Here is a 22,317-nt window from a genome sequence, read left to right as displayed (position 1 = left end):
GAAGGATACAAACTGCTGGAAGATCACAGAATCCCAGGCTGGTTTGGGTTGGAAGGGACTTCAACACTCATCTAGTTCCATATGCATGCATGCAAAACCCATTTCTACCTTTACATGAAGTGGTTTATACTGTTACCATGCAATAATGGGCCACATTTATTTGTAGAAGAACATCAGGACTGCAGATGTTATACTCTGGAAAATGTTACCTTCCAGTGATACACATTTACAAAAATCAGTCCTCACATGCTGAGGTAAAACCCCACTCAGTGTTAGGTTGGAGTTTACAGATTTGTTTCTGTCTTTCAAATAGTTTTAGTTAGTTCTGTTGAACAGTTTGCTGCTCTGAGGAGGGTTATACCAAGAGGAACAAGGCAGACTGCTGAGTTTATATTTAATAAATAAACTTTTATTTAAAAATATCCTCTCCTTTATTCACAGTTTCAAGTCTGAAAAAGGTAATACTATTCTTGATCAAGTCCAACACAGCTGAAACCATTCACTTTCCAAAACAAAATCCCAGAGATGGCTGATAAATTGCAAGAGTCACATCAAAGCTAGAAAGGCACAGGTTTTTGTGCAGGATCCTCCCTGGGATTAAGAAGTGCATCCACATATTCCACAGAAATCTCCTGGTACAGCTTGGGCTGCCTTTAGCAGGGAAAGGTTCCAGTGCAGCCCTGCTTACAAAACACATTTCATTAAATACCAAAGCAGAGCAGCTGTGAGGTTACATCTTTATGCAAAACATGGGTATCACTGCAAGAGAAAAATCAGTAATTTCCCTATGGTGAAAAAGTTACATTTTTATCTCCAGAACTCCAAACTGGCATTTCAAACAAAGAAACGCTGGGAGCCGAACAAGGAGAGCTTTGTGGGGATAAAAAAGAATCCCTGTGCTTTCCCAGATTCCAATGGAACAACAATGGTGAGAACTCACCCTCAATAAACACAAACATCCCATGGGAACACCCCCAGTGCTCCCAGCAAGGCACTGGTGCTGCAGCTCCGCAGCGCTGCCCTCACTGCATTCCAGGATTGCCTTCGGTACTCCTTGGAGCCAGCTGCTCCAGCAAATTCAGGAGGAGCTCTGTGCGCTCCAGCAGGGACAGCCCCTTGTTGGCAGTGGCACGAAGCAGCAGGGAATAAACCTGCTTGTTCGTTTTCAGAACTGCTTCTTCTTCGTTGGTGCCCCTACAAAGAGAGCAGAGAATCCCAACTCTTTACCTGAGCATGGCTCTTCATTCTGCAAATTATCACGAGTATCATTAAATAATATTGATGAGGATCCCTGGCAATCCACCATTCGCTGCACTGCAGTCAGAGCATTCTGTTTATACTGCAGGCAGGAGCATAAAATATAAATAGAATAGAATATAAAATGTACAAGCAGCAGTCAGGTTAATTGCAAGTGCTTCAGGAATGACTGAGAAAGGTTGAAGCAAATTAAATTCATCACGCACTTGGCAGGAATCAGGCAGGTTCATTTATTTCAGAGAACAGGTAGTCAATAAAAAGCCACTGAAATGCAAAGTATTTCTGGGATAAGTTACAAGTATTCCCAGAACAAAGTATTACTTTCAATTACTTTTCCCCTCCGATTTGCACAGCCAAGTTCTGTTCTGCTCATGATTCCACTTTGGGAGGGTAACACTGACTTCATCCATTTTTACTGCCGGGCTGCAAGTTTTGCTATCAAACATTAATTTCCCCACATGTTCTCCTGTTCTCTGCCAAAGTGCACCTGAGACCCTGAAGCAGCATTTGAGCACCAATTTCCTCCCTTTTTCAGCCCATTATTAAAGCAGGAGGCAGAACTTACCCTCTGCAGAGCAGAAGGGAGGAAATGCACACAGGATGTACAGAAGGCACAAGAAAGGTTAAATGAAAGGTAGTTTCAAGCTTGGCCTCAAAGTTTCAAGAAGTTTATTCAAGACTCCCATTTCACAGCATTCAAACTGTAACAGGTTCCCTGTGTGGAATCTTCAGTGCAAAACCCCAAGGCAATGATGCCAAGGTAAATGTGGGGGTAAAAACCCTTCAAAACAAAAACTGAGTTGCCTGTGTTATGAGACAGCAGAACTAAACCCATTTACTCAGTTAGCTGTGCCATCTGCTTGGTAACATATAAATTACCCTGTATTAATCCTCTGTGTTTCACATATTCAGATTGCCACCTTGTGGAAGCTCTTTTTCAGGAGGTGAAAGCTCCTAACATTGCCTGAAAAACAGCTAAAAACACACCCAGGCTGTGTTCTCTTCTCATGTTTTTTATTTACCAGTCCACCACTATCAGCAGACAACTTCCTGGGTACAATGAACTCATTTCACAGTTTACTTTTAGCTGAACGGCTCTTGCATCAGCAGTGCTTCAATCCCCAAAACATTAACCCAACTTCCAAGCCTAAAAATATCCTTTAAAACTAATGGCACATTTTCAGAGCTTCACTTTATGTAATATTAACATCACACACTTGCTGCTGGGGGAGTAAAAGGTATTTTCTGCATCCCAAAAGGAACACCACACACATTCAAATCAAACCAACAGAAGGAGTGGGGTAAGGAATCTGCTGCCACACCAAATCCCAACATCTCTTCCAAGTCAACACAAAAAGAAGTCAGGTTTGTCCTGAATCCCAGCAGCAGGACAGAAGACTCCAGGAATTGTAAATTAGGAATTAGTAAATTCTCTACACCAGTGCACATCTTCCCCATATCCATCCCTCTCTATTTGCAGCATTACTGATGTGCCTGAATTTCTTCTCAAGTGTTCTGCTTGCCAAACTCCACTGACATTTTATCAGCAAGATGGACAGAGAGACCAGCAGCACCCAGCAGCTTCTCCCCCAGGAACTCTGAAGTGCTCTGCCACACACCAATCCCACATCAGTCAGGATAAAGGATACCAAGCTTCAACTTACCCAATCTTTTTTTTGCTTGAAGTTAACAATTTAATGGATTGGAGGAGAAGGAAAGACATCCTGGACTCAAAAATCCCAAGCAGTTTCAAGACTTCCTCTTTGTTAAGGCCTGCAGGGGAATCATTCACTGACATGCTCTCAGCAGGACTTTTATCCTTGCTGATCTACAGGAGAGAAACAACCAAAAACCATTTCACTGAATTCCACATTTTAAACACAGGGAATGAGCCAGGAAACGCCTCCTGCAGGTGAGCTGACTTTTACATGTGTTGCCCAAACTGCCAGCAAGGGACACACACACATCAGCACATGCTGCAAGTAACTGGTGATTGAGGCTCCAGGAACATTACTCACACTGGCTACAGATAACCCTCCACATTTTGGTATTTAAATATTAAATGTACCAGAGAGAGAGAGAGAGAGAGAGGGAGAGAGAGAAAACTTTTTTTATTATTCACAGATTCTGAAGATCTTAGAGAAGACTTTTAAGGGATAATAAGGGCTGTTTTAAGGGACAGCAGAGTTGCACAGGAAAAAGCCCATTCACATAGTAAGGCAGTCCAGGTTAAAATATGTTTTAATCCATCTTTGGATCATGTTCTAAAGGAACCTTTTTTTATCCACTTCCAGGCTAGGGGAGAACAGCAATAGATTCTAGCTCTGTCCACACTCTTTAAGCAATTAAATCTGCAGAGAAGTAACCAAGGAATATTTTAACTGCCGAGTGACCATTTTTTTGTGAAGGCACAAGCCAGAAGGGAGCAGGTGTCACACCACCTGACATTCCTTTACCTGTTCACTCTCTGCCACAAGATCCTTCCTGATGAGCTGAAATGCACCCCTGGTTTTGGTCATTATATCAAGGGCCCCAGACAGAGTCTTTAACTTCCCAGCACTGCTGTTCTGACCTAAAAAAACCCGTAAAAATGAAGGACAAAAGGCTTAGATTACAGACTAGATTTTTTTAACATTTAAAGATTTCAAGAGAGAGAAAAAAAGCACATACTGCCCTAGTCAGCTGAAAACCAGCAAGATAAAAATGCCCTGTCTCCTCTCTTGAGGAAAATTCCATTCTGAGCAGCAGATTGCTGCTGCTCTCACGTAAATTTAGTTATCTAAAAATGAAACTAAGTAGGTAGTGGTGGTTTGGAAAGCTGTTGTAGGCTGGAGCTACACTTACTGGCCATCTGGAACTCTGCAAAGGCCACTCTCTCCAGCTGCACACGCAGGAACTCACAGGGGGCATCCTTCAGGAGCTGGAAGAGCCGCACTGCTTTGCTGTAGTGGAGATCAGCAAGGACACGATGCTGCTTCCTCAGGTGTTCATCACCAACCTGCACTCAGAGGAGGGCACAGAGTGAATCCCCCACCCTCTGCATGTTCATGAGGAGCCACTGGAAAGGTTTACTTGGAGACTGTCTGTTGTGAGATAGCACTAATTTCTTTGGTTCAATAATTTAAATACACGTAGCCCAGCTACAGGTAGAAGGATAAATATCAAGCTCCACACATACTGAACATGTCAAGGATGGAATTTAGAAAACCAAAGCAGTCTGGAGCAATACCTGGTTCCTGAGGCAGCTATGGTACATAGAAGCCAGCCTGTGGTGGATGGTGGCAGCCCGGTACTGGCACAGGGGCTGCCGTTCAGACACTGTATCAACATCACAGTACTTCAAGGACTTCATCATGGCTTCGCTGACTTCCTTCTCTATCTACAACATAAATAAATACAAATTTAAGGGAAAAAATCCCTGAAGAGGGGCTTTTCACTAGAGCATGTAGTGTAGGACAAAGGGGAAAGAGCCTTAAGCTGAAGGAAGATTTAGAGTAGATATTGAGAAGAAATTGTTCCCTGGGAGGGTGGGCAGGCCCTGGCACAGGGTGCCCAGAGAAGCTGTGGCTGCCCCTGGATCCCTGGCAGTGTCCAAGGCCCAGCTGGACACTGGGGCTTGGAACAACATGGGACAGTGGAAGGTGTCCCTGCCCATCTTGTTCCATGGTGGAACAAGATGAGCTTTAAGATCTTTTCCAACCCAAACCATTTCACAGTTGCAATACCCATTTTGCTCCCTGTTCAGTTTTTCAGGACAACAACAATGCATTTTTTTCAGATACAATGAATGCTCTCTGTTACCTGTTCCTGAGCCTTTCTGGATAAGGGAGCATAATCCTGCTGCAGAGTTGCCATCGTGAAATACGTCGTAGACAGCTCCCAGTTCACAGAATCCCAAACAGCTGGATGCACATCCCTCTTACCCAGAGACCTCAGAGCCTTCAGGTAGTAGTCAATAGCCTGCAAAGGACAGAGCCATGCACACAGTTTCTGCCTCCATTTGTAACAACTAGAAATTAATTTCCCTTTTCTCAAAATATCTCCCTGAGCCTTCTTCAGTATTTCCCATTTGATAATCTCTTTAATCCTGACCATGCAGTTCTTCTCCCTTGTATGTGGCACTGCATTATGTTCAACATCATCATCTGAATGTCCCAGCAATCAAACCTCAACAACACCAGCAAAGCCTATACAGCAAGGATTAGGATAGTATGAAAGCAGGAGAGCTGTCCCAGGTTATTCCACCCAAATTTAAACATATTTACCAAAGTAGTCACAAACACCTCACAGTAAAAGGCATTTTGGGGTCTAGGCCCTGCTTAAACCAGTGAGGAGTTACCTTATTGTAATAAAGTGCCTCTTCTGGGGAAAACTCCCTTTTGTAGTCCCCTTCAGCTGCACAGTGGGCCTGAGCACAGATCCTCATCAGCCTCCCTGTGTTGCACAGCAGAAGGGCAGCATTGGTGGCATCATCAATGGACTCAAAATTCTGAATTCCTTCTTCAAAGCAGGAGAAACTTTTCTTCCAGAGCTGCTGCTCAGTCGTGGAGACATTTTTACTCACTAGGGTGAAGCACAAGGCTTAGAGACTCACTCAAATTCCTCAGAGGTACTGAATAAACACTTTTGTCTCTCTAATAAACCATCTTTTAAAATTTAAGGGTGGTAAATGATTCTGAAGATCCAATTCACAGAAAATACTCCTCAGACTTCCATATGGCTGAGGGTTTAATACCTGAAGTGCACTATTACACCTACTATACTTCCCAAAGAATTCCAGTGATATGACACACAGAACACCAGGAAACTCACAGGATACACCAGATTTTGTTTTCACAGTAATGATTCAGGGAATTGGAGTTACTTCTATAAATTTTCAGTATTGAGCAAATAAAATGTGACTTTTACAGACAGGTAGAATTCAGTATTTCAAAGCTTTGATTTCAATTAAATAACACCTGCAAAAACCCAGAGAGATTATGACAAATCACAAAATTGAAAGTCCAAGCCAAAATCCTTCAAATATTACTTGGACAAAGGTTACAGTAAACAGCTGATACTTGGGAAACTGGAGCTGTTGACACTGAACTACCAACACCTCACTTGTTCTAGTTTAGAGAACTCTTACTCCTAGACAAGACATTGGGTTTGCTTTCAAAAACAAAACCCCACTGAACACCTCACCCTACAAAGCTTTTCCTCAAAAAAAGCCCACCAAAAATGAACCAGAAGGAATGCTTCCAAGGATTTACTTACCAAAATTTCACAGGCTGACTTTACTGAAGCTATTCTTCTGTTTAAATTAAGCTGCTGCTTGTTCATGCTGGGCTAAACCCAACACATCAAGAATGCAACATGCCCTCCCTTTCACAACAGTTTAAAGTTTCCTTGATGGTTTTTTGAGAGCATTCTACACATTTTAAAGGAATTCCTCCAAATTACACATTCCATTACTCAGTTTAAGCTCAATTAACTACAGTGTACAAGCCACAGTGATCTGTTGTAAACAAATAATTACAGTGGACATTAAAAAACAACAGTCATTTAAATGTCCTCTTTATAATAAGAAATAGATTTCTCATACAATTAGTGAACTTGATGACTGCTGTAGCTCCATGAAATGGTCAGGAATGGAAAAAGGATACTTGCCCACTCTCTCAGTCTGCACTGCAGCTGCCTGGTTCATGTAGAACACTCCAATCTCATTTCTGATATTGCCCATCCTCTTGAGCACCTGGATGTGCTGCTCTGGGTTTTGGCTTTTTAAATTACTGAAGAGTAGGATTTCATAAGCTGCTTCATAGCATTTGCAGCTGACAGAAAGCTGGTATTCCAAGTCTGTGGATAAATCTGTAGCCCAGGCAAACCCTGGAAAACAAAATGCAAAGCCTTCATGTCAAACAGTATTCCTCTAATTAAGTACAAGAGTTATGTCAGTTAGGTTTTATTTATTACTGAAAGAGTTACTGCCTTTAGTTGTTTCACAGCTTCAGGCCATGACACACACTACACTGACAATCCCCTTCTGTATGACAGGCAGGATGAGGTTTCTCTGAAGGAAACAGAAGTGAAGTGCAGTAACCCCTCTGTCACAAGTTCTCCTAGTGCATGGTTTTGAGGAAACCCAATGAGATTATGTCTGTCATGTATCCAAAGTCTGGCAGTTCTCCTGTGTCAGGATCATACCTTGGCACCTGGATTCTCTGTGAAGGCTGTGTAGTATCTCCTGATCTTCTTTAGTCTGGTAATTATATTCTTCAAGGTAAGCTGCTCTGTTGTTGGCATTCTGAGCCAGCATTAACTGGATATCTCCACAAAGGGTTAGGCACTGACACAGGAACACCAGCACCTCGGGAAGCATGCTGCCACACAGACAGCAGTAGGTATCTGGTGGGGAAAAAAAATAGATGAGGGAGGGGAAAGAAAAGAACTACACATCAAAAGGCTTGACACAGACTGACAAGATAATTGGGTTTTAATGCTACCTGTCTGCATACAGAGAATAAGTGTGACAACACATGTTCTCCTCAGAAGAAATAACCTATTTTAAAGTCACAGTTGCTCTACACAGCTGATGGTTTAAAGAGTCCCTGTGTTGTCCAAGATGAGCAGTCACTCTGGCAACTACAAATGCTAATCTCAGACTTGACTAAAGGAAAACTGACTTTCTGCAAATTAACTCAAGTGAGATACAGACTGAAAAGTTGAATTTCCAGAATTTGAAGTTGAGTCTCGAGTCTATAAAAGACCGAAAGCTGAAGAGTGCTCTGAGTTACTGAGAGGTCTATGGACGCTTTGTGCTAAGATCAAGTGGGTTTGCTTTATAAACCTCCTCCTGCCCTAAGACAGGAGCCTTCCCTTCCCTTAGGGCAGGGAAATAGCAGCACTTTAGCACTAAGATACTGGCATTTCCCAGTTGTTATTCTCATTATGGCAGTATTAGTCTAAACAGCCTGATTTTACTTCTTCCCTTTTCCTCAGTAATACTTCAAGATGCATTCTATTTTAGAGGAGCATCCGATTCAGCTGATGAACAAGTCTGGTATTTCTCAGAGTCAAGGATATATTTCAATAACATGGGAACCACCAGGGAAAAAGTACCGGCTTGCAGGAGCATCACCTGGAGCACAGAACACTCTCCTGGCCTTGGCATCAGGGCAGACTCTCCCAAATTCAACTGCTCTGAAGCTCCAAATGTGCCCTCAAGTTCCCAATCTGTCAAAATGGGATCGTCTTTCTATCAATCAGTGACAAAAGTTATCCTCACTACAGACTTCTGTCCTGAATACTCAGCTGGATGCTTAGTTTAAACACAGGCTTGTCGGACTCGTCACTGCCCACCACCAGGATAAATCAGGCACAGCAGTATCTGATATGGTGACAGGTATCTCCAGGCAGTGGCACAGGTGGCAAATCCATTCAAGGAACTTACCATGGCACTGCAAGGCCAGTTTGATGTATCGCAGTGCTCGCCCGTATTTCTGCAGGACCATAGCAGCATCAGATAGGACATAATAAGCTCTTGATGATTTCAGGATGAGCTGGAGTTTCATTTTATATTGCCATGATCCAGGAATCATTCCTGACTGGCTGGAATGCTTCCCCTTCTGGAAGGAGCCCACTGTAAGAGGAACAGAACCTTGTCAGTGATCTCCCCTTTGTAACAAATGCCTGAGGTCAGACACTACTCCATCAGCACAGGCAGAATGGGAATTGCCTGATTACAGCCCTGCACAAGCAGAGTTCTGCCAGCTTGTCTGCTACTTCATTTATCACCTGCAAAACAGACCCAACACATGGCACTTTTCCATGCACTCCACCTGATAGTAGGATACTGGAATCCAGTGGGACAGTGACAGTGCAGGTGACCTCTCTGACCTCAAACAGCCTGTGAAACACAGGGGCAGGGGCCAACATTACTCCCTTAGGGAGCAGAAGAAAAGAACAAGAAAGCCGCAGGCAGAATTAGTCATGTTCTCCACCACATCCTTAAGATAAAAGCTCAGTTTCTGTATGAACAGTCCCAGTGAGAAAGCTTCCATTTGTGGGTTTAGCCTCCAGCACACAAGACCCTGGATAACCTGGTCCTTCCCACAAAGGAAACCAAGGACTTTCTCACACTCATTTCAAGATATCCTCTGCATAAGATTATGAAGCTTTTCTTTGATGCTGCAGTGGTTATGGAGCCCAAAGGAACAGGTCACTGTTCCTGGTTTAAGGCCTGTCCCTACCAAAGGACAGAGTTTTGCCCTGACCATATCTGCACACAGAAATGAGTCTCTCGCTTAAGGCAGACCTACAAGGCTTGACTTGTAAACCCGCTATCTTGTAATAATATACAAGTAGAAAATAAGCAGATACAGTAAATAAATTCTTAAGCACTACATGTTCTATTGGGACAAAAACAAACCTAGAACAGTAACACCCCACCCAGCTAAAGACACACACACTGCATCCATACAGCAGTCCAGAGTAGTTCTCCTGAAGTTAGAAATTCCAGAGTTTAGAGCACTTAACCTTTCCATATGTATGTAAATATGTACATGTGGCAGAGAAAATACATAATGCACGTCACAGGAAATAAACACGTGGAGTGGAAAACAAAAGTGAACAAATAGCACTGCTGCTACTGCAGGGATGGACAGAAGCACAGATCCAGGAATCTCTGTGAGTGTGAACAACTCCAGACTGAACTGGCTTCTTATTCAGAGATTCAAAGGGAGGAGAAAGGGAAAACTAAAGAATTGCCAAAGTAGGCAAGACGAATTTCTTTCTGAGCTATGCTTACAGGGCTCCTTGCCCTGCAGAGAGCTCTACTGCTTTCAGAAGAAAAGTCTTTCCTGGAACTTTTTACATCACTCCAGAGCAAAATAAAATAGAGAGAGACTGTAGTCTGAAACTTCTGGAGTTTGAGCATTTAAACAAACAAAACATCTTTTATTCGTTGCTTCCTTTCACAGTTGTAGAGGTACAAGAAAGGAAACAAAATCCTAGTTAACGTTTTATACACAATTCAAGCAGCAAGCATAATGGAGGAGCAAAACCTGCCAGAAGGGAGAAATTCTTCCAGAAAACATCCAGGTCACACACACACAAAGAAATTAAGCCTATTTTTAAAACAACCCACAAAACTTAAGGTGCTCCACATACCAAACCTCAAAATACCAAGCCCTTACAGAAGTCATCTGAAAGCCACATCTAAATAGGGTCCAGTAAAATCATGTGTTGACTAATAAAAGATTCTTTGCTATGCAAAATAACTCAAATGAGTGTCTCTTTTCATATTTAAAAAGGAACAGACTGTTCTCCAATTTTCAGTGCACTTTTCCTTAGGCAATGGTGTAATTAGTGATTTAAACACACTGTTTTGACAATCAAAATAAAGTAGCAGCAGTTTGTGCTGGCACTGGAAAGGTCTTATTTGCACAACAATACAACTTACTTTTGTCTAGAAACAAGGCCATCTGTTTTTCCAGAGACTCAGGACCACCACTGGTGGATTCATCCTCATATTTCAACGGGATTGGAGTGCTGGGGTCAGCTGCAGGAAGGTCACCCTCTTTTTTAACACTGCTGTCAACAGACTTCAAACCCTGCAAAAGGAAGAAATCATTTCATTCACCTAGACAGCAATATTTAGCAAACACAGAGTAGATGAAGAATTGGATGGGAGGTGAAGTATCTTCAGGAAGCTGGCAGTGAACTCACCTCCAAGACGTGGTTGAGCACCAGCCTGCAGCGCTCCTCGGTGCCGTGGCAGACAGGGAATGCACAGCTGGGCTGCATTGGGGCACCAGGGAGGGAAGAGAAGAAATGTTCAACACAGAAAATACAAAAATTCCTGGCCAGAAGATGCCAATGAGAGGCAGCATCAAGACAAAGTGGAATATGGTAAGGAAAAATCTACATGAAGCCTGCTCTACCATAAAACACACACCTCAGATTTTGTGAGCAGCTCATGAACAGCTTCTCTGCCCACTTCAGTTAACCTGGAGACAAAAACTACCAGGAATTTCACTACCCAGTTTTGTCCCATGAACTGAATCATCCAAGAAGACCCTTAATAACACCACAGAGTCACTTACACGTATTCGATGCACAGACTTGTATTTTTCTGGTACTGACAACTCCCCAACAGATTTGATTATTGCCACTGCTTTATTGTCATCTGGGGGATCAGAACTGTTGCTGTAAGAACCATTTTCATCACTGTCTGGCATCTCTTCCTCTTCCTCACTGTAACTTTCATCAGAATTTCCATTTATAGGGAAGTCTGCACTGTCTTCTTTTTTAGGTTCATCCAGCTGAAAAAGCTCTGATAACATGTAGTTTGCTGAAGCAATAATCTTTACAAAGAAGAGAAAAAAATGATTCATTCTCAAGTTAAGTTTTTTTTTTAGAGGCAAGAACAATATAAATTATCTTAGAATAAGGAGTACATATGACATGCAAAGAGGTGTTTGATAACCTGTAAACACAGCTTGAGCAAGTTCCCTGGAAGGGAAAAGGATCCAAGCTGATCAAGTTTAGAAGAGAATAAAACCAACTGGTAAAGAACAAGTACTTCCTGTTCTAACAGGCTGCAGATCACAGGAGACAACACAAGGATCTTATGCTAGCAAAAAAAAAAACCAAACCAAAATTGAAGGGATTCCATTGGGATTTTGAAAACCTTTCACAACTTCAGAAGGAATCTACATTCTTATTAGTTAATGTGTGCCATGTCTCCTCTTGGAATCCATTCTAAATATGATTCAGATTTTTCACATCACATTTCTGGGAATTTTCAGTTGAAAACAGCTTAAAGCTAAATTATTTAGAGACTCTCTAGCCCAACCCACTTATCCAGGCAGGTTGTTCAGAACTGTGTTCAGTTGGGCTTTGAGTATCTGAAAGGATGGAGACTGTAATTTCTCCGTTTAGCCTGTCCCAGTTTTCAGCCATCCTAAGAGTAAAAATGTTCATATATTCACATCTTACACTTTTTATCCAGGATCTGCTCCCAGAGGGCTCTCTGGCAACAAGAACAAGCGAGAGAATGTAATTAGAAGTTCCTTTTTAGAGCAGCGCAGAAGACTTGTGCAGCAATAAGGGGCAGCAAAAACTACTAATTAAAAAAACCAGCGTGGGGATTCTTTTAAAAATCAATTTTTAAAGTTTATTTATAAATTGAAATTCTCTCCCCTGGGAGGAAGAAGGAGCACATTATTTATTACCAGGTTTATTATGATTACAGCATTTCTGTTATATGTACACAAAAGTGGAAGAAAACATTGAATTCTTACTTGAGGATGTCTGCCATTGTCCAACAACTTCAGACAATTCAGGAGCAACGTTCTGATTGTGCCATAGTGTTTCTTGTTCTGGTTTTTCTTCAGCATCATATTGCAAGCAACTCTAAAAGAAAGTTGAACAAAATAGTGAAACCCCTGGACAATTTCTTTGTGCTAGAAGAAAAAGCAATGTTAAACAATATTCTACAACTGTAGATCTTCCAAACTTTATGATGTGTCTACGAGACTTTGTCAGCAAAAAAGTTTACATTGAGAAATGGTGAAAAGGAAAGTCTGTTTTGATCTAGTGGGACTGAGATTTAGCCAGTTTGTGTATGATTGTTATTTGATCATGAATTTTGGTCTGTGTTCTGAATACAACTGCACCAAGAATTAAGTACTGCAACAAAAATGATAAAAACTCACTTGTACAGCAGAATTGCCACTGGCATTGTAAAAGGGTTTTGGTATTTGTCTTCAGTCTCTTCACAAAGCGTGGTGAGGTCATACAGCTTTACTATATCACTCCCACTTGCTGAAAAAGAAAATCTCTCATTAATCAACATCACATTACTGTCAATCTTTTCAAATTGATCTAAACCTTCTTACCTTTAAACAACCAATAGGTATGTCCTTCTTTGGTGCAATTTGATTTCAGAAAAGATAAGATATTTTGAGCAATATCTTTTATCACTTTGGTAGAAAAATTAGAGTTTTCCAAATTGGGAATATCTTCAGTCTTGATCATTTCATATTTCTGAAAAGAAAAGAAAATTAAAACTCAAGATTAAGAGGGGTTTCTGACACCAAAATTAATGTATCAGTCTATCAACAGCTAAAAGAAACAAAGGCTGCTATTATGATAAATTGAGTTAATTTCTATGATTCACTTTAAGCAAGCACATCTTGACTACACTACTCAATCAAAGCTTTAAGAAGGATCCATTTCTGTCACAAACATGGTAAATGGAGAACAAAGGATGAGGAAAAGAAAGGGGGAGAAGGCACAACATCTATTACTTCAATGAAACCTAGTCAGCCTAGGAAACAACTCCAGGCTACCAGGCAGAACAGAAACACAGACTGTCCACAGTAAAACAGCATAAACAAACATTCAAAAGCTTGCATCTGTCTGGGCAAGGGAACACTGCAGATTTCAAGATGTAAGAAACAGATTTCTGCTGTTGCATTTTTTATTTTTGCCTTCACTCAAACATCAGGGGAAGAAGGAATCTTGCATGCATGAAAGGGAGGGGAAGAAAGAACACACTATTTTTAGATGACTGCTGCAAGCTGTCTAAGATGCTTCTCATTCTGCAACACAGGATTTTTGTCATCTTTTCTCAGAGCAGTGTGAAGGATCTGTTATAACTGAGGCAATTTCAGAAGGTGAAGAATGAATTGTTATTTTAAGGTATAATGCAAAGAGTCAGACTTACCTGAACAATTCCATTGACATGAAAGCACATCACAAGCTCTGGTACATTGCATATTAAGTTGTCCAACCAATAGTCAATTCCTGTTAGCACATTTATTGGCTTGTTGTTATCCCTGAAACAAAATATTTCTAGTGTTAGTTAAATCTTTATCTACCCTTCAGGAAATATTAGGGATGTTTACTAATGGCATTTAGGTTTAAGTCACATGAGAGCGGATGAACACTAAAACAATTATTTGTGAATTCTTATGAGTTATAGCAAAATAGATGTGCTGCTCTCTCCAATGGAATATGCTTGAATTCCATCAGCAGTTTGGAATTTTTGCCCACATTTAACAGGCTTCAGATGTCACACCATTACCAAGATAATAAGAAGGAATAGCACTTTTAGCTGCAACTAATTATAGCACAAACCTTCTCCCAGACCGTCCAAAATTCATTGCAGAGCAAGGTACTGTTAATTCCTAGATGTGTCTTAAAAAGATGACAAATACACCAAGTGAGCTTCAAGTTTTTGCTCATTCTTTGCCTATGCAAAGGAACAGGAAGACTGGTAATGAAGGGATTAACATTAAATTGGGACTAGAATAGTTCTGTCTTACTGCTCAGTAACGTTTTAAGTGCTTATGCCCAACAATTGAAATTCAGAATCCCAGGAGAAGAAATATTACTGGCCACTTTTATAAAAATAGCAAAAAATGCAGACAGCTAAACAGGAAGCAGAGTAACAAATCAGTCAAGGCTGGTATAAATAGTATCTTGTGAACTTCCAAGCTCACCTGAGACGCAGGCTCACAGCAGGGTATCTCCCACCTCCAAATATTGGCATATTTGATCCCACCAACATGTGGATATCTTCAAAGGTCCACAAGATATTACGAACAAAGTCATTTTTAAGTCCCTTCATTAAGAGAAAACAGAACTGTTCTGTAAATCAGTGGTATGACACTTGCTCTCCGTGACATTCTGTGGAATTATGAGACAGCAAGAAGCCAAAGCAGCAAACAAAAGCCAGCACGTGACGAACCCGGCTGCGCGTTCACAGGAGCTTAAAATTACAGATGCCACAAAAGCTACTTCTACAGGGGACTGAGGTTTGCCCTTAGTTCCAGTTTAGGCCCAGTTTGGAGGTGTTGGTTTAACCTGGGGGTTCAGCTCTCACATAAAGCATACCTGACTGTTCTCCCCGTCATTGAACAAAGGAGTCAGGTTTTGTTCTTTGGGCGCTGAGGCCACATGCCCCACTAGATATGAGGGTTCAAGAGGCACATTTCCCTGTGGAAAGCACAAGGATAAGGAGTGATTCTGCTGCTGAGGTCAAGTCAGGCCATTAAAAAAGATATGAACAACAAAAGCATGTAAGGGAAAAACCTTTACCTCCAACATCTTTTAATAAATATGCATTAAACTACAAAAAGCCCCTAGTCAGTGACTAGAATGCTTCTTTTTTACAGTTAGTGCCAAAATATTGTACTTTGTAATAGTCTCAGAGGCTCTGGGAAGAAACCAGTAAGTATTTATAGGAGCTCCTTATTAACCCAGGGTCAACACCAGATTATCAGTGCCCAGAAGCAAAACCTCTATCCTACTGGTTTATTTATAAACTGAAGAAAATGGCACTGTACAAATGCACAGCAGCTTCTTGATGATAAACAGTCTGCTGGATTCAGCACTAGTGCCTCAAGAGGGTGGAAGAGAGAAGGAGTCCTTTTTCTAAAAGCTTTCAAGCACTGAAGTGTTTCTCCACACAATACATGCAGTTACAATTTTATGGATAATGTAGGTTAGAAACTCCCTAAATTTGGCAGATCAGTTTTAATTCTGTGGAAGCATAACTGTAACACCATTATTACATTAATGCAAACTGAAGACAACTATCTTTTAAACTCTCCAAAATTTAATCAATTCCTGTTTTATATTACTCACAAAAGCCACAGGAATTAAGTTTTCATAAAAATGTTTAGCCACAATACAAGCCCTGAATGAGAGCCTCATTCTAATCATAGTTTGTTGCATAACTGCTGTAAATATCTCCCCTTTCACTTGTGTAATCTCACAGCAAGTATTTTTAAGTGTTGCTTAACTGTTTTCCTTTTTCAGGAATTTTTCCTCTTCATCTAATAAATTCAGGGCCACCATCTTTTGATGGATTTTAATGGCAGATTTAAAAAGAAAGGCCAGAACCATAAACTTCCAAACATCTTCTGAGTATCAGGATTTTCCTACTTTTAGGTAAAGGCACTGATGACTACTCTTAGCCAAAGGCTTTCTTTCTCAAAGATGCTGGGATAAATAACAATTTAACATTACATTGATAGAACAAACATCTGAAATTTGCAGCTCTGACCCACTGGCAAAAGCAGGAACTGCACCTCCTGCCAATTCTCCTCATGCCTTAGCTCAGCCCTTTCAGCAAAGGGAGCTGCAGCAGCACCTTGAGAACCTTTCAACATCTGTGGCTCTACAAACACTGTGGTGCCACATAAAACATTGTCCACACCAACCTGGTTAGAGGCACCTGGGTCTTCAGACAGCGAGGAAGGCATTTCAAAAGGAGCTGGCCAGGAGGCCCTTCCTGCTTCATCACTCTCACCTGCAACAGGACCCCCCTGGTGCTGCTTGGAAGTGGAAGGAACAGGCTGAGCAGCTCCATCTCCATTAATGCTGACAAGGAAACATTTACAAGTTCAGCTGACAAGATGCAAACAGATCCATTTTTAGAGTTATGTTTGATGCACTCTTGCCAACAAATGATTTGGCTGACGTGCAGTTAATTAAGTCATGCTGTTTATTATATTCTTCAGTATTTCAATTTTAAAGTAAAATACTTCAATTTCTGTGAAAACATTTCATGTTATTTCCTGACCTCATTCCTCAATTCCCTCTGTATATGGAGAAAGCAGAAAATAAGACAGACCATAATGGAATTTTAACATTTACTTCAAGACCAAGAACCAGGCAGAAGTAAGTGGTGCAGAATTCAAGTTTCATGCACACAAAAGGTTACCTGTAATACAAAAATTTAGAAAGTATTGCCTTCTGGTACCAATGTTCTTTACTCTTCTTTTTTCTTTGCCACTTCTGATCAATCAGCCTTTGATAAAACTCTTTCAGCCATGTCCAGTCCCCTGTCTAGCCAACAGAAGAAATATGAAATTAATATCAAGAAGCATCTGCAAAGTAAACCACGTGCCTTATAAACTTACAAATACTCATCCACAACAAGAAACCCAGAAAATAACTTCAGAGCTGAAGTCCTGAATTGGTCGTTTATTGAAAATACAGCTTTTAGGAAAGTTATGTTCTTACTGAAAATTTGACTTAATCAGAAAAATCAGATATATAAGAGGCTACATAGTAAGAAATACACATTGATAATAAAATCAATCAAATGGTATAGCAATAGTGAAGTAATTACACAAAAGTGAGACACAGAATATTAACCCGACAACACCATAAACACAGGACATCAGATGTAGTTTGTGGGTAAACTGCTGCAGAACAGAGCACCTTTGGTACTCATGCAACTCTCACTAATTTCCAGACATTTTCTTGCTGGCTACTCTATTCCTGACATGATGCATTTTGACTACGTGTAACACTTATCAAGAACCAAGTGGTTCACCTGAGAGGATCTCATGAAGAGTTCCTGGATATCCAGCTCATCCAACAGGAGTGTCCTTCCAATTCTGTGCACTGCCATGCTCACGTGGGACTTGCTGTAAGGGATCTTCAGGAGTTTTTTAATGTTCTTGCAAAAGAAAAGTGAAAAGAGAGAACATTCAATACAATTATGCTGCACTGAAAGACAGTTCTCAGGAAACTAAGACCCCATCATGTGTAATGGTGACTTGGGGATACAAACTCCATCACTCCAAACATCCCCCCAGCCTTTGGTCAGTCAGGGTCACTTGTCCTGGGTGTGTCTCTTCTCAGTTTTCCAGGCACTCCCACCCCCTTGCCAGCATGGCTGGATGAGAAGCAGGAAAGGCCTTGGCTCTGTGTAAGCCCTGCTCAGCAACAACAAAAACATCTCTGTGTTATCAACCTGTGCTCAGGACAAACCCAAAACAGTCCCATACCAGCCACTGGGAAGAAAATTAACTCTACCCCAGCACATGTGGTCAAATGAAACCTGACAGTGCCAGGGATTTTAAGACCATTCCACAAGAAAATGCATTTGGTGAAGGCAGAGAACATGAATGACAGTGATAAAGAGGCCAAATCATCAGTAGAAAGCACACACATGGCTTAAACACATTCTCTGATTGGATCATCATGACCAGGTACCAACAAAAATGACAAAAATATGGTTTGGATTTAAAACCTTTATCTTCACAGCAGGAATACCAATTCTTTGTCAGGGGTCCAGAGCAATCCAGACAGAGACCTCAGTCTGAATACAAATCTGACAAATATTAACACAGTACACGAGTATGTGTTTCCTCTTCTGAGTAGCCTCATTTGAATTCTGCAGCTATTACCAGCACCAAAAGAGCTGACAAGCTGACAGAAATCAAAGGAAAGAAGAAGTTGGAGCAGAGCTCTCTCTTTTAGATAAAAACAGGGAAAAAAACATCTTAAGTGTAACAGTTTACATCAAAATAACCGATTTCAAACACACAAGACAACTACCTTGCAAGACTGATTTGCTGCATTCACTCAACTGCATATTTTAGCTGAAGATTATTTATAGACCTCCAGAGGAAATAAGATTTTCTCTCTACATTTCTTATTGAGTGATCACAACTCCCTTATTTGGTGATCTGTGATTCATTAAGGGATCTTTCCTTGTCCCCAAAGGACACAAAGATGCCAGAAGCCATGACAGTATCTCAAAATAAAAGTTTATGCAGTGTAATAATTTGAATGAGAGAATTTAAGATGTGTCCATACCTCTGAATCAGACACAACATCCACATCATTTCCAACTGAGTCAATGAAGTCATAGGCCATCCCAAAGCTATTTTAAAAAATATTACAAGTTAAGACAGTTCCAGCATGACATTACAGACCCATCTTTTATATCTACTAAATCTTTGAAATATTTCATAAAAAAAAAAAAAACCCACAGCTAAACATCACCAAGTGTAATGAGACCTAAAATTGACAAAGTAATTTCATCTTCATATTCTGCAAGTTTTTCAAATATATCTTTGACAGTGCCTAGGTCTAATTTCAGAACATTTAAAACACTTAAAGTTTTGCTGAAATAAAAAAAAAAAAAAATTCAGAGAAAATGAAGGATTCTTTTTAACACTGAAAATAAGAAGAGTTCTTCAACGAATTTCTCTTTAAGGTATTAAGCATGTTAAAGACTTTAATTTTAGTAGCTGTAATTTCATTTTACCTCTTATTCACATTTTCCAAAACTGCCCTACATGTTGTAACAGACACATTGTCTCTTCCTCCACCCTCATTAAAGAAATTACAAAGTACTTAAGTTAGAATATTTCAATGTATAGATCATTCTTTAAAACAAATCCAGATACTACTATAATCCAAAACATAAATGATGTGCAAGTTATACTTTGGTTATCAGCTTTTTAATACTGACACTAGAGAAAGAGATTAAACTGCCAGCCTCTATTTGACAAGCACAGTATCTAAAATAAACATGAAAAATTCATAAATCCCTGAAAAACATGTTACTCTGCTCCAAAAAGTACAGCTCCTAAAAGAGATGATAAGGATGTAAACAGACACTTCGCACAAACTGTCAAATTTCACTGACTGGCTGATTTGGTGTGAATTTGCTTGTTCAGCAGAGGATTTGAGCCTCCTGTTTATGAACACTCTGAACTCAACTTATTCAACAATTTAGCCATCATCCACACTGAAAGGGAACCCTGTTTTTTGGCTGTGGCCCTAATTTCATCTATAGTGTGTGTGACATAAATATGAAATTCTGACATAAATACGAAGTTTCATTTGCCATTTGCCAGGTCCAGTTTCTAAACATCCAGAAGAGCTATAAATTGACTTCCAAGGGGAACCACATGTTCCATTTTCACCTGTTATCAAAGGCAGAAGGGCTGGCTGAACCAGTCTGGTTTGATTTGGGCCAACCACGGAAGAACAAAAAGTCAGTTTGAGTGTCTGAGGCAAGGTGTCAACACACACGTGAACAGAGTAGCAATCAACATCATTAATCATTTACAAAGGAGACGAGATCAGAGCATAGAGGCAAAAACTTAAGATGAAAAATAGAGGGGAAAATGGTTAAGACAAAGCAATACGTAGTTCCTAGGGTAAAACCTGTACTTTCTACTTTAAATGACACAGGATCCAAGTTCACAATCAGAATTATTCTTAAAGCCCTGGAAAAAAATATAGGGGCTGCTGTTATTTACCTTGAGAAGGGTTTACTTTTTTTGCTGTTGCCCAGAATGGTTGTCCCTGCTGGTCCCAGCTTGGCACTTTCCCGTAACCAGTTGGCAGGAGGCAGCTTCAGGTCTGTTTTCTCCTGCAGACGAGCAAAGGCTGCTTGTGGAGGGGCTGAAGAGTATTTCACCACAGCACTGCTCTTCACCTCATTGCCTCCGAGGAACAACACCGACCCCTGGTTTCCAGAGAGAAATTAGCCTTCTATTTATAAACTGCTGGCAATTAAAACTATCAGGCTTGCTCTATGGTAGGTTACTTTTAATGGTAAGCGAGCAAAATCCAGTCCTGCATTCCCTTATCTCTTTCCCCAGCACATACAGCTTTTCAGTTACCCCAATTCCAACCTGTGTCAAGCATAAGCTCCACTTTAGGAATTATCACAGAATCATTTAGGTTGGAAAAGACCTCCAAGATTATCAAGTCCAACCTGTGATTGATCACCACATGGCCACCCAGATCAGAGGACTGAGCAACACGTCCAGTCTTTCCTTGAACACCTCCAGGGACAGGGACTCACCACTGTCCTCAACTGATTGTTCCAACGCTTGACAACCATTTCCATGTACGAATCCTTCCCAATGTCAAACCTGACCTTCCCCGGCACACCTTGAGGCCGTTCCCTCTCCTCCTGTCCCTGTTCCCTGCCAGCAGAGCCCGACCCCCCCGGCTGCCCCCTCCTGTCAGGGACTTGTGCAGAGCCACAAGGTCCCCCCTGAGCCTCCTTTGCTCCAGGCTGAGCCCCTTTCCAGCTCCCTCAGCCACTCCTGGGGCTCCAGACCCTTCCCAGCTCCGTTCCCTGCCCTGGACACACTCCAGCCCCTTCATGCCTTTCTTGACCTAACAGCCCCAGAACCAGTCCCAGAATTTGAGGCTGGACCTCAGCAGTGCCCGGCACAGGGGACAACCACTGCCCTGGTCCTGTGGCCACACTGTGGCTGATCCAAGCAGGTGACGGTGATCTATCTTCTCGCCCCCCTGGGTACACTGAGGAAGGAAAATCAAGTGCCACCAAGGTCAGCTGCCTACACAACACAAAATCACTCAGAAAGGCTAAAACGAACACATGACTCCCACTGAAGTTTGTGAAAGTAGGCGTTTATTAACACCAAGTGTTCACTAACACCAACATTAACACCAACATTAAAACTAAACACGCTTCTGCCTTAACAAATAATAATAAATAAATAAGCCTCGTGTCTGCCTATTTCTTTCCAAACACAGCAGAACAGGCAGCAGTCACCCGTGTGCGAGGAGCTTTGAACGAACACATGCCGAGGGAAAAACAGCTCCACAGGACACCACTTACGTAAATGCCATGCACTTAAGCATAACAACAGCAGCACTACTCGCAATTAACGCTTAATCATAATTAGCATGTTCTCTACCGCACTCCGGCCCTGACAAACTGGAATGAGGATCAAAAACACCGCTTCAATTAAAACACCACTGAGGGCTGCGTCTGTAACCACGGCTCGACCCCCCCACTCCGCCCCGCTACCTCACCTACCACGGCCCCCCTCAGCGCCGCTCACCTGCTTGGGCTCCTCGGCGTCGCCCCTCAGCGGGGCAGCGGCGCCCGCGCCGCAGGGCTCCTCCATGGTCCGGGAATGCAGCGGGGCTGGAGCCGGGAAGGGGCAGCGGCAGCGGCGCCGCTTCCCGGGGGCGTCCGGCCGGGAACCGCCGCCTCTCGCGAGACTTTTCGAGAAGGCGCGGGAAGGGCGGGCTCTGAGGGCGGCGCCGTGAGGGGCGGGAGGCGGTGGCGGTTCCGTGAGGGGTGAGTGTGGCGCTCCCAGCGGGATCGCGGAGTTACTGAGGTTCGAAAAACATAGGGAAGCTCGTGGAGGCCAAGCTGTGACCGATTTCCCCCTCGTCAATTGCACCAAAGCCCCCTCGTTAATTACACCAAAGCACGGAGTGTCCCGTCCAGTCGTTCCGGTAAACACGTCCAGGGATGGGGACTCC

General features: G+C 41.8%; 1 protein-coding gene across 2 annotated transcripts; it reads right to left on the bottom strand.

Moving 5' to 3' along the window:
• Positions 1-400: 400 nt before the first annotated feature.
• On the bottom strand, positions 401-22,023 carry EDRF1 (erythroid differentiation regulatory factor 1). Of its 2 annotated transcripts, XM_082285728.1 has the most exons (25): positions 21,888-22,023; positions 20,322-20,530; positions 18,865-18,931; positions 17,594-17,719; positions 16,976-17,100; positions 16,473-16,632; positions 15,142-15,243; positions 14,748-14,869; positions 13,970-14,081; positions 13,140-13,287; positions 12,957-13,065; positions 12,543-12,654; positions 11,343-11,603; positions 10,966-11,037; positions 10,700-10,850; positions 8,690-8,878; positions 7,444-7,644; positions 6,903-7,125; positions 5,597-5,816; positions 5,059-5,217; positions 4,487-4,636; positions 4,102-4,255; positions 3,714-3,829; positions 2,922-3,085; positions 401-1,194 (listed from the first exon to the last, which is right to left on the bottom strand). In XM_082285728.1, exons 1-25 carry the CDS (start codon positions 21,951-21,953, stop codon positions 1,023-1,025), a joined length of 3,690 nt encoding a protein of 1,229 aa, XP_082141854.1. In that variant the 5' UTR covers positions 21,954-22,023; the 3' UTR covers positions 401-1,022. The 2 variants fall into 2 exon arrangements, with proteins under 2 accessions (XP_082141854.1, XP_082141855.1); XM_082285729.1 differs by lacking the exon at positions 15,142-15,243.
• Positions 22,024-22,317: the final 294 nt, after the last annotated feature.

This window comes from Coloeus monedula (genome assembly GCF_965178545.1).
Source record: "Coloeus monedula genome assembly, chromosome: 8".
Classification (NCBI taxonomy): domain Eukaryota; kingdom Metazoa; phylum Chordata; class Aves; order Passeriformes; family Corvidae; genus Coloeus; species Coloeus monedula.
The sequence above is the reverse complement of the archived record's forward strand: the minus strand, read 5'-3'. Positions and strand labels throughout refer to the sequence as shown.

Bases quoted from the DNA above. Each gene is read 5' to 3' on its own strand.
- EDRF1 (XM_082285728.1), bottom strand. From the start codon at position 21,953: ATGGAGGAGCCCTGCGGCGCGGGCGCCGCTGCCCCGCTGAGGGGCGAC. The intron at 20,531-21,887 runs GTGAGCGGCGCT...TCTGGAAACCAG, and splicing joins ACGCCGAGGAGCCCAAGCAG to GGGTCGGTGTTGTTCCTCGG. The intron at 18,932-20,321 runs GTAAATAACAGC...TTTTTAAAATAG, and splicing joins AAAAGTAAACCCTTCTCAAG to CTTTGGGATGGCCTATGACT.